The 12,714-nt window shown below is 37.6% G+C and overlaps 1 protein-coding gene across 1 annotated transcript in view; it reads right to left on the bottom strand.

The window, feature by feature from the left end:
• The window catches only part of LOC149080796 (acetylcholine receptor subunit alpha-like 1), a 56,906-nt gene that overhangs the window by 37,797 nt on the left and 6,395 nt on the right, over positions 1–12,714 (bottom strand). The window contains exon 2 of the mRNA XM_089237475.1: positions 7,983–8,027. Within this exon, the coding sequence (XP_089093601.1) occupies positions 7,983–8,027 (45 nt within the window). The remainder of the gene's footprint in view (positions 1–7,982; positions 8,028–12,714) is intronic.

Raw genomic sequence — 12,714 nt, 5'->3', positions numbered from 1 at the left:
ATTTATGTTGTGAGGAGTTTTGTTTATCAATCTTTTATCTTTGATTCTTTTTCTATTGTTTCCTTCTCCAGTTTACATACTCTATTTATTTCCCTACTTCTTTCTGTTCAGCTGGTTCTCCTTTTTTCTTGCTTCTTCTTTGCTATCTGTGCTTGATTTTTCTCTGTCGTTTATTTTTCTTGCATGACTTTCTGTGTTGCTATATCCTTCTCTTTTTCCCCCTTCTTGGAACTCATTACTTTGTTTTTGCACACATCCTTTTTTTTTTAATTTTGTCTTACACACATCTTTTTGTTATCTTTATACATTATTCTATGCTTAATTCTTCCTTATACACTCAAACTTGAGGGTAACAACATCAAAATTTTTTCACCCTATTTTAATGTAAATATAATCCGCTGCAACCACATACTGCGATAAAGTTTTAATTCCATAGGGAGGGTGACCATATTTGATCTAAAACAATTCTGGAAATTAAGATCATAAATACGGATTTTATTGAATGTTCCCGCAGGTTTCGCTGAGTAAAGCTTTCAATAAGGTGTTTGCTTCGAAATTCACATACTGGCTTCTTATGTTTGGCTGAGATTTTAATCCCCGAAAGATGTGTTTTCATCGCGTTCTTCAAGTTATAAGTGGTGATCTTATCTGGCTGTTGTAGGACACAATCATTAAAACTGAGAAAAGTTGGTCTGAATAATGCATTGGAAATGATCAGCGGAGTCTCCTCCCAAGGTTCAGTCGCGGGACCTATGCGTTTAAATACTGTATTTTCACCAAAATCTTTTTTACTGGAATAAGCAGCAGCTAGCCATTATCTTTACTCGTAGTCTGGTCAATTCATGAAGTAGCATTAGTACTTTGGTGGTGAAATTTCGTTTGATGCCAGGAGCACAGACCCATGATTTACTTTGTTGCGGTTTTAATGCACATCGCAAAATTTCACCGACGAAATTGTCACATTCCAATACTCAAAACGCTTCAATTGCAAGTAGCATTTCATCCACATCAAACTGAATAGCACCGCCAAATCCAATACGTGATAAATAGGTCCATACTTCGATTTTAATGGTCATTCTGAATATAAATAGTTCCACTGACATCGTTCGGTTACACCATTTGCAGTTATAACCAACACCGGGATGCTCGGAACGATACGTGTCCGTAAGTCGGAGAAGTGACTGCATAATGCAAGAAGGAATAGAGAAAAAAAGTAAATCTAAACACGTGATCAAAAATATTTGATAGCTGGAATATAGACGAAGAAGGTGTAATAAACTCGGATACATATTTGTAGCCTAAGGCTAGACGAAAACAAGCTTCATTCCATTCCCTGTGCGTAATGTTCCTTATAATACGCACGGTCTTCATTTTGAAATCACTTCAGACGTTTCCACTGAAAATGTTTCGTCTGAGACATTATTAAAATTCGTCTCCCTTTTCTTCTTCTTCTCCTCGAAGTTTTTCTTGTGATTTGCAAAACGTGAAACGGCAATAATATTCAACACACAGTCTCATAATTGTGTTCACATTTTTTTTTTCCTCCGTCATTTCAAGTGCTGAACAAACATTAGAATGAGTTTTTACTGAGATTCCTTATTGAAAGAATGTCTTGAAAAGATTAGAAAAAGTGAATCATCCTCCACATCATCGTACATTTGCCTATGCACTTCACTTGAAATAATTTCTCAACTAGAAACACAATCAAAATTGTTATACTCGAAACATTTCGAGATTATTGGAATGTATCCAGCTGAGTACCGGAAATGCATGCGACAAAAAAAAAAGTGCAGAGTGTTTAGTAGTATATTCATCTGTTTCTTTTAACTATGTAAAATTTGTATCTTAAAAATTAAAAAAAAAAAAACTAGTTATTGAAATTCGTAATGAGGAGTTTCTCGAAGTAAATTTTTAAATCCCATACGGAGTCATAATGCACTTAACGGAATATGCACACTAAGATCTGACCTTCAAAAGTCCTTCAAAAGGTTTTTTTTCTTTTTTTCAGCAAAAAAAGCACTATTTACTTTAATTTGAAGTCGAGAATTTAATATAAAATTGCATGTCATTTAGTTTGCTCAGCAATTGAAATCGTTTCATTGGAAAATGTTTGCGCAATGAAGGGCGATAAAATGAACATTTTCTTGACGGTTTAATGAGAATATTGAGACGGACGAAATTACATTTCCTGTAAATGATCTTAGATTGAAGTCCTTATTTTCTCACTTTTTTTTTCTTACGACGGGTTTCGTATTTGCTGAGAATGTATTGCACTGAAAGTCGATTAGAAGTCGCTGCGGATTTTGTTTTTGTTGATTACACGATTGTTATCTGCAATTGCACACACTTGGAATGTGAGAAGTTATTAGAGATGCGATTATTTTTAATTATAATATGCCCTTACGTTGTTGATGCTCTTTCTAATGCTGACTTAAAAGTGTTTCATCTGGGGGAGGAGGATTTGTATTCAGTTTATTATCCTAAGTTATGCGATATTTTAATAATCTATAATTACGCAATATTTTAATAACCTTGGGTATAGCAGGTTATGGGGAACGGGGAATTTTCTGATTGAACAGGTGGAATCCCCCAAATTGGGGGGATTTCACTTGTGGGCCCCAAGGGAGTGTATATTAGTTCCAATATTTTTAACACTCTGTGTGGTTTTAAAATTTTCCTGATCCGCATTATAACTATCACATTTGAAATTGCGAAACCTCCACAAATTGCACCTCTTTTCAAGAAGCATTATTTTTTTTCCCGATTGTAAGATGATTACTACTTCCCCCCCACACACAAAAAGAAAATTTAATCCGCCCATCGCTTTTATTTCTCTAATTATGATACCAAAACACCTGCCATGAAGTGTGTGGCTTTCTAGGAAGAGAAAGTACTTTTTTTTTAGAAAAGAACTTTTTGTATTATTTATAGTGCAGAAAGAAGGGAGGGGGCACACAACCTATTTTTCTCGTTCCTTCTCTCATGTAACCTGGAAAAACAGCTGACTCCACCCACTACTACTAAACCAGACATGCACCTCGTCCATGTTCCTCTGCGGAACCTCTAACGAGTTGGCACATGTTGGAATGTGCATGTACGTGTAGTGAAACCTGTAAGTTTGTTTCTGTGTAATGCTTGTTACTTGTATTGCTGCCACCTTCACCAGTTTTTCTAACTATGAGTGAAGTGTAATGATTGAATGATTTATGACTCCACCCACTGGCAGTTGATTGATTGACGGGGGTGGAATGGAATACATATTTTACTGTAAACACAACTCCATCGCATTTTTTAGAAGCCGCCATACTTCAGGGGGTGGCTGTAATAAAGCAGACCAAGTTCGACTAGATATCTCAGAGTTACCACTAAAAGGTTTGCACTAGAAGTCACCAGGTGTATATACGTATTCCGTTTGCGGGAATGAACCGGTTACATTATTCGTTTTTATGTCGGGCTGGCCCAGCAGCTCCTAGAGATAGAAGGCCTCTGCACTGTTTGCCATAAACGTCATTCAGACTTCCTAGCAAGTTTGCCACACTTGGAAACACAGCATCCTATTTCGTTTTTTCTTATGTTGACGTAGAATCTTCCTGATTGGTTCACAAATACCGCATAGTGATTGGATGTGGGGCATATAAATTGCTAATTCTGAACCCGATAATTTCTTTTCCGCACAACGATGATACTGGCACGAAATACTCAAATCTCGCAGCATATTTCGCAAATCTCACAGCATATTTCGGAATAGATATGATTCCACATAAACAAACAAAAATCCATCGTCTCGAACAGACTGTCTATTCTATTAAGAGACGGTACTTTTTCGGCCCGAAATATACAGAGACATTGAATTTTTTCCTGGATGTTACACGCCATCTCTTAATACAAAAACACCAACTGGGTCGAAAACTGATGTAGTTAAGGGAAGCTGCCATGTCTGCACACTCGGCGCTTCACGTTATTAATGCGTGTTATAAGGACTTGAGAAGTGTGTCTCTGGTGTATTGGTTAGCGCACTTGCTCGGTATGCAAGGGGATCCGCGCGCGCGATCAAAAAAGCTAGCGCGACGTCACGAGAGGCGGAGTTTTGTGCGAAACTGAATTTCAAAGTTCATTAACAAAAAAAGAAAGCATTTTTTATTGGATCAGTAATTGGTTGCAGGGTAATTGCTTTTTAATTGATCAGTAATTCGATTGCAGTAATTGATTGCAGCCGTTATTATTGTATTCTCGATACACGTTAACGACATTTGATTAAATCAGAAAGAAAAGTGTAAACATTTTCTAGTCGATCAATAAGTGACAGCAAAGATGGAAAAAAAAATCTGGATGGGTTTCAGACCGAATCGAGACACTCAACCTTCGATACTTGAGTCTCGTTCTATAACCACTACTCCAACGGTGGATTCCAGTGCAACTAAATGTATCTGTTGTTAAACGTCGCCAGTGTGATGAACCATTACGAGTGACGTAACGGTTCATCACTCATTTAGGCCAATCACGATGCGCTAAATTTCTACAATGTAGCTGGAAATGTAAGGATTGTTCATCGATTCCCGGAGGAGACAAATCACGTCTTTTTCTAAATATTAGTTTCGGCATAACATCCAGAAAATTCAATTTCTCACGCTGTCTATTCTATCGCAGAACGACGGCGAGTCAAAATCCCGACTCAACACAAACTCCTCCCGTACATTTAAACCGTTCCTTATTATACTTTCCTTCAAATTTCCATGACATTTTTTTTTTAGCATACCTTCAAGCATCTTGAACAACCGTCTGGAACTTGATATCTTCATGTCCAAAAAAACATCCACCGATATAAACATACGGGGTATAAAACTGATTGAAAAAGGTATTTTCAATTTCTATCCCAGAAGATAAAAACCGAAAATAGAGGGGAAAAGCCTGATTACAAGAAAGAGCTTTTCATATTTCCCCCATCAGTAAACTCGAAGGTACCTTTTAAACTATACAGAAAAAATATATATAAATACATTTTTTTTATGGAATGAAGTCAATCTCTCTCTATACTATATATATATATATATATATATATATTGAACATGCCTTCCACATGAACGACATTTCCATGGAACATTCTCGAAGAGTTATCTCGACAAAGTAAATTTATTTAGAAGAGAACTCTTTTCAAATAAAGTTTCGTTATTACTTTTTTTCCTTTATTCTTCATTGTTCACTTTGTTTGGGTTTGAACCTTGGAGATGCGTGTGTGTGTGTGTGTGTGTGTGTGTGTTTCCCATGTAATACATCATTTTATGTGTCGGATATTCTCCTCTCCAAGCATTGTACTAGCTCTCTTTTAAATGGTTCTTCCAGGCAACATCAATCTTATGAAGCACTTCTCAATCTTCTCGATCGTCCATCCCACGATTCATTTCCACGTCTCGCTCATAAATTCTCGGCTTGTTAACAGATTCGATACATGTTTTTCGGTCATATTTTAACTCAGTTGTTATATCATAGGAATACTTGATGTATTGTAGGGAAGTAGATTTATTACTGACCATAATATTTCGGGAAAATCGGGTATTTCTCTTATGCCGAATTCATTGAGATGGTTTTTTTTATAAGGAATTTAAAAACAGTAAAGACAAAGTTTTTGAAATTCATTATTGGGTTTTCGATTGAGAAGTTGAAGATTTATACTTATATTATTATTATCATTTGATGTTGGAAAAAATGAATATTGGAGATTGCGTAATACATTGAAGGTGTCTACAAATGATCGGAGCGGTTTCGTGGATTTTTGTGGCTGCAATGTTTGAAATTTAGTGATCGAGTTTAATGTTTCAAGGCAAGTCTCAATGTTTATTTGATTTTTACCATAAAGAAAATGTTTAAAAAAAATTATTATTGGAATAATTAATCGTAAAAAGTAATGAGAGATTCAAGGGCAGAGAAGAGTCCCACGCAGTTACAGGGTCTGGAAAACTCAAGTGATCTGGAACAGAGCCGCAGATCACGCGAGTTGCACATGCTCGACCCACGGCCTGACCGTTATATCTCGCCCTCGGAGTCGGTGTAGCTCGTGACCCAAAACCTGATTTTCTAAAAACGAACACAAGCAGCACACATAACCAGATCACTTGAGTTACCTGCGGCATATTTCTAGATCATTTAAGTGGCTTGGAGAACGGTTCCAGATCGTTTAAATGGCCAGCGGCAAATTCACTCAAGTGATGTGTGCACACACACATACACACAGCTCTGTTCCACATCCCTTAACTAACGCACGACATATATATATATAGATCGCTCGAATCGACTCGCGGCACACTTCCAGATAACTTGGGTGACCCATGGTGCGTTTACAATCACTTAAATCGCCCATGGCACATTCCTTGACCACTTAAATGATCCACGGCTAGAGGATACATAAATTTCGCAAAAAAATATAAATTTAAATCAGAAATTTCACATTTATTCGCAATGTTTTTTTTTGAAAATTACAAATTTTTTCATGTACTCGCAATAACAAATATTATAACATACTTCAAAATAACACCCTAGAAAAATGTAGTCAAAAACATCCTTTTATGCACAGCATTCATTGTATGCGGGTTATATCTTGATGTTGTCTTACAAAAAGACCTGAATTTTTGTCAATAAACGAGGAATTACATTGGCTGGAATAGTTACATTTATTTCCTCATCAACACATGGCACCGAATATTTTAATTGATAAACTTTAGCGCTACCTGTAAGTGATAAATGTAACTAATTCGGCAATAAAATTTTTGACATTCAATAAAATCCTGCTTTTTTTGTGCAAAACTGTATCGTCTTTATGCTTTCCGAATTATCGAATTTTTACTTGTTTTTATTGCTTTGCGATCTTGTTATTGGTGGCGCTGGTTAAAGAACAATTGTTGCAAATCACTCCAGTCACTGTTGAAAAGCTCTGCTAATTCAAGTGTATTATTGATTGGTGACGTGTATACAAAATTCATAAACATCATTCTTTTTCCTGAATAAATTGTAAAAATACTGCCAACTTCAACGGCAAACTGTTGGCATTAATTCAAAATAAAATAAATAAAAATATTGCTTAGTACGTGTGAGCGTGCCTTAAAGGGAAACCACAAGCATCACTTCTTTCCCCTCTGACATTGTGTTAGATGTAAACACAGTCGAGTTCGGTTATAACGTAGTCCCTAGATGATTCGAGATATGTATGTAATAACCACCGATTTTGAATTCACTAAACAGTCCTTGGAGACCATGGTCCAGCCGAGAGGTGAGCAGAGACCCACTGGGTTACCCTGATGGAATGGATGGAATGGTCTGGGGAATCAGATGCTTGGAGGGGCGTTGCGCATGCAGGTGTCTGAGGCTCCGGAGTGTAATGGAAGCCTTTTTTAACGCTTCAACCCACCCCTTCGAGGGTAGCAGGCAGTAATAGTCATACTTTGACTGGCCTGGGTTGATGTCAGATGTAACTGTAGCAGTATGTAATAACCGACGTGTATGTTATAAGGGAGGTATTGCGAATTAGCTTACGTCGCGCAATAACCTCTATGCATTATTGAGATTACCGTGGACAAAATAAGCTTACGCAGCACATAATTGAAATGCAATATATCATGGATATAGTTTTTGATTTATATCTGAAATGTTCTGGAAATTTATTAGAAAACGAGAGATGCAACACAACATGCCACTGCAGTAATAACGGCAACGTTTTGAATTTTCCCAGCGATGAATTTTCCATTCTTTGAATTTTTGTTGAATTTTCCTAGCGGTCAGTTCTCCTATCGGTGAATTGCATGACTGCGGATTTTCTAGACATGAGTCTGTTATTAGTCGTGTCAGTTTCATAATTGCAGAGGACGGATAAGATATTTTTTCTATTAATTGTGCTGAATGATTGTCACATAGTGTAATACTTTAATAATCATGCGAGTAGATCATGCATATCGTATAATTACAGTTAAAAAAAGAGCACAGAGGAAACATACCTGTTCCACCCACACATTTGTTGTCATAATCTGGTTCTTGATGTTCTATATGGAAAATGAAAGAAACAAAAAAAAAATCTCATAATCTCTCAATACTTAAACTAAAATTTCATGTAATTTTTGGAAGATGAAAAACTCCATTACGTTAAGAAAACCCGTATCACATCTGATACTCATGCTAATTTTCTGTCATATGCAGTAGGGCACTGGCAGGACTGTAGCACGGGGGTCCGGGAAAAAAATCGCATTACTTTTATTATTTTTACAATATAAATTCACTATAGAAGAGGTCCCGCCAAAGATCTCAGTCTTGGAGGGGGGGGGGCGGGCGGGCGCCTGGCGCCAAATGGGGGTGCATGGTGAGTACCTAGATGCACGCAGGGAAAGAAAGAAGCACACGAGCTCTAAGGAAAGACAAATATTCATTGTCTTTGTAGTGTAAGCCGCTCAACCGGCAAGTGAGAGGACGTGGGCTCGATTTCCCGCAAGGGCAGTTTTGAATTTTCTTTCTTTCCTAAATTCATCTTCGCATCAAGAATCTGTTAGAAACCTTTGTGTTCGATGTGCATGCATGTAAAATGATAGTATTTCCTAATTGATTCGAGAATCCATATTTTTATGGGCATCTGTTTCTCAGCCACCTGGTTGGGCATTTTGCCTGTTGTAGCGTTGTATTTGTATTTGTAAATATCTTTTAGTTGCGTGTCTCTCATCAAGAAGTCTGCATGCACTAACAAATCGACACCATTCAGTGGCAACCATAATTTTTGTGCTGCCATCTATTCCCTGAAAGAGTAAGTTTTCTATTCTGTGTAAGAAAACACTCTGACAGTAACGGAACCGGCTTCGGATGCATAAAATTCTGAATTTAATTTGGAAATTACGCTACTTCCTCACTGTGTAATTTCATCGAAGTAAATTTTTATAAAAATTTAAATAATCAAGAGAATGTGAAAGATAGCACTGTAGTGCGATAACGGAAAAACTAAACAAATTTCTCTTCCAGAGGAATTTCGAATCACTAAGTTTCCAAAGCCATTTTGAATTAAGGGGTGTCGCGACCCCTAATACTCTAGAACGACGGACATTTTGATCGGAATAGGAAAAATTGAACATTAATTATTTTCCTTTTTACCGAAAGTTCTGAAAACACAATCTATTCGATGTCTTTTGCAGTAAACCCTTCTACATGTAGAAAAATCTCTGGAATTTTGGACAAAATGGCTTGTTATTTACAAAGTGTTGCCGTAAAATGAGTTTAGACTTCTAATCGGTGGCTTCATTTACACTTGGTGTAGTCCATTCGCAAGTTTTGTAGTACAGTCGAATCCCGTTTTGATGAATACCGTTGTAGCGAGAAATCTCGTTTCAACGAACACTTTTCTAATCTCCCAGATAGGTTGACATAGGAATAATGTAAAAAATCCTGGAATTCTTTTATAACGAAGTTCCATTGATTTCTCCGTCTCTTAGAGTTCGTTATAACGGAATTAAATTGTATAATACGGTCGAGAAATTTGTGAAGAGACCGCACCCGCGGAATGGAAAACCGCGAATCGATGTGAAATCCCAAACATCTTCTATATACCGTATATACTCGTATATAAGTCGACCCCCCCCCCCCTTCAGGACCACCAAAACCGCAATAAATTGAAAGCCCGAGTATAAGCCGACTCCAAAGAAATCCACGCATTTTAGAGAAAGAAAATCTTATATTTTCATGCAAAATGAATAGCTAGCGGAAATTTACAAATTTTTACAAATTTGCTAGCGGAAATGATTCAAACTTTTTAATCCATTTCTTCTGAGTCTCCAAGCTCATCGTAATCGATCAGATCATCATAGGAGGTGCGGCATCTTCGTTTTTATCCTCATCTGGGCTGCCACCGCTATTGTCACTTTCAAAGAGGATATCATCTTCAGTTCCGTCCATAGCATTGCTGATGCAACACTTTTTGAAGGATCGAATGATAATTTCGGTGGAAACAGAATTCCACGCCTCATGTACCCATTGACATACTAAGCCAACGTCAGGTTTCTTCAAGGCACCACTTTTTGTAGTTTCTTTAACATCAGAACCAGGGCCGCAACTAGGGGGGGGGTGCAGGCGGGTCTGGTGCCCCGGGCGCAGGACTAGAGGGGGCGCAAATTTCACTCATTAATCTTCCCTTCAACATTATGAGGGGGCGCCAAAATGCGTGCTTGCCCCACCAAAATGCGTGCAGACCAAACATCTAGTTGCGGCCCTGATCGGAACTCATCCATTGGATCCACAAATTCCTCAGGTAGTCTTTGAGAGGCTTGTTGATGCTCACATCTAAAAGCTGTACAATCGACATTAGCCCACCTGGTATCAAAGCCAATGATGTTTTCGATTTCTTTGCCTCGTCTTTGACATTTTCGAGGGGTTTTAACATATCCCATAACAATAATGCCGATTTCTCGAACACTGCAACAAAGATGACTACTGATTGCGGGGGTCGATATTTTTTCACCAAAAACTGACCCGATTATAAGCCGACCCCCCCCCCCCCCCACTTGAGGGACGATTTTTTTCCACAAAAAAACTCGACTTATACACGAGTATATACGGTATATAAAATTGATTTTCTTTCTGCCTGTCTGTCTGTGTGTGTATGTATGTTCTCTATACAAATCTACATTTTTAGATCCATCGTCGCCAAAGTTTGCATGTATACCAAATGGGACCCGACTTGAACGATAGGCTACTTTAAAATTTCGTCAGTGCAGAGCAAGTGCCCAAATGGGCATAAAACTGTCGGGCAACAATGGTTTTTGGGCCTCAACAATCACTTTCCGAACGTTTACATTGGTTACCGTGGTTCCCTAGCAATGCGTTTCAGATGTGTATATGCCTTTACAACGGTTTGTCACTTCTTTAATCCTGTTAGTGTATGTATAATAGTTTATGCCTTTATAATGGTTTGATACATTTTCAATCCTGCCAGTAACGAGGCTTTTTGAATAGACGTCATAATCATAATCAGCATCACTTTGAGGGTCAGGAAAAGGGTGATCCTCATAGAAATCAGTATTAAAATTGCTAATTTAACTGTAGAAATGCTGAAATTTTGTGGAGTTTTCTGTCACATCAATAATTTAAAAAATTGTATAGAATTCTAGATTTTGAAATATTGAGTTGGCTTAGAGATATACGGAAGCTCAGGAGACCAAATATGAAGTAATTAGCCGGAACTATACTTTCGAATCGGATATCTATGCAATAACACATTGATTTCAACTTTTTATTTATATCTTCACAAACATGAAAATCAATATCTGCGTATTGTCTTTTGATATTCAACTGCATAAATCCATGTAGGTTAGGATGTTTTAAAACTAATTATGGGCCCGTAAAGTACATCGACGAAATTCCACAGCTTAAATTAAGCATTTTTGAAAGCTGAAACACGCAGATGGATAACTTAAAGTTCAGAGGGGGGGGGGATCGAAATACCTAGCGCTCCTTAAAAAAGGAAAAAAATATATATTCGTTTCTATGTTTCTTTAAATCTAGATTTGTTTATTTCATGAAGTCGAGCAGGAAGTCGCCATATTGGTTAACTTAAACAAGGTTTGCATGTCCCTCAAAGAAAGAGGGAGATATCACGTGATCCTAACACCCTCATTTAAGAAAACCCGGGCAGCGCCGGGTATTGTAGCTAGTTGTATAATATACATGTACGTAAGCCAGCTTTTCGATGCCGATTGCGTTGTGCATAATCTATTTGGCCGGCACACCTAATAAGTGTCACAAAATTACAGTAGAACCTCTCGATAACGGATGGGACCAAAAATTTTGTCCGCTAATGGAGGAAGTACGATATACAGTGGAACATCGTTTATACGACGTTTGACTTCGGTAGCAATTGGTTCATTTTAATGTTAAAATGCATGTGTTACTGCAAAGTGATGTTACTGCAAAAGTGATACACTCACTTGTGGTTATGCATAATTCCCAAGAAAAGTTGGAAAGTCTGATAAATATGGAATAATTTGGTCCTATGTGGTATCAGTCTTGTAATGTTGGATTTCTTCACACGTATCAACAAACAAAACCAACATTACCATTCACCATCCTGGACCATAGCTCTATTCAGTTAATTAATTCACAATTTATCATATTAACTAACACGAGCTTGGGATTAAACATAGTTGAATATGATAAAAATTATTTGTTAATCACCAAAAAATAATGAATAAGAGTGTGGGGGAAAAAAAATTAGACTTTGCCTCATTTTACTGTCCGCTAACGGGGAGTGAAATGCTTCAAGACGTATTTCACGGGATCGGGGGAATCGGAAGTGTTTCTGTTAACGGGGCCACCTTGCCAACGATTTAAACTAACCTGAGACTGATATTCAAGATATAAATTTTCCCTGCTTATCATCTCATGAGATGATATGTGAATAATGGATGTAAGGGGATCGGGGTCTAGCTAGGGTGGAGAGTAATGTAGACAAGCGTATTTGCTTTCGATGACTTTTTCGCGTCGGTTTTTAATAGAGAAAACGATATTCAATGTACGGGTGTTGCATGCGGTTATAAAACCCTCAACGAAATTCAAGTGGAAGACGTGAAGGCCTTAATCTTCAGTAAAAATGTATGTGCAAGCAAAGCACCAGCACCAGATGATATCTATCCCAAAGTCCTCAGGGAATACGCTAATGAGGCTAATGAGTTGTTGGGGCCAGTCGCACAGATATACAGG

The sequence above is a fragment of the Pholcus phalangioides genome, unplaced genomic scaffold (assembly GCF_987345545.1).
Source record: "Pholcus phalangioides strain wild (caught in Gottingen) unplaced genomic scaffold, Ppha-v1.0 ptg000010l_1, whole genome shotgun sequence".
In the NCBI taxonomy this organism is placed as follows: domain Eukaryota; kingdom Metazoa; phylum Arthropoda; class Arachnida; order Araneae; family Pholcidae; genus Pholcus; species Pholcus phalangioides.
The sequence above is the reverse complement of the archived record's forward strand: the minus strand, read 5'-3'. Positions and strand labels throughout refer to the sequence as shown.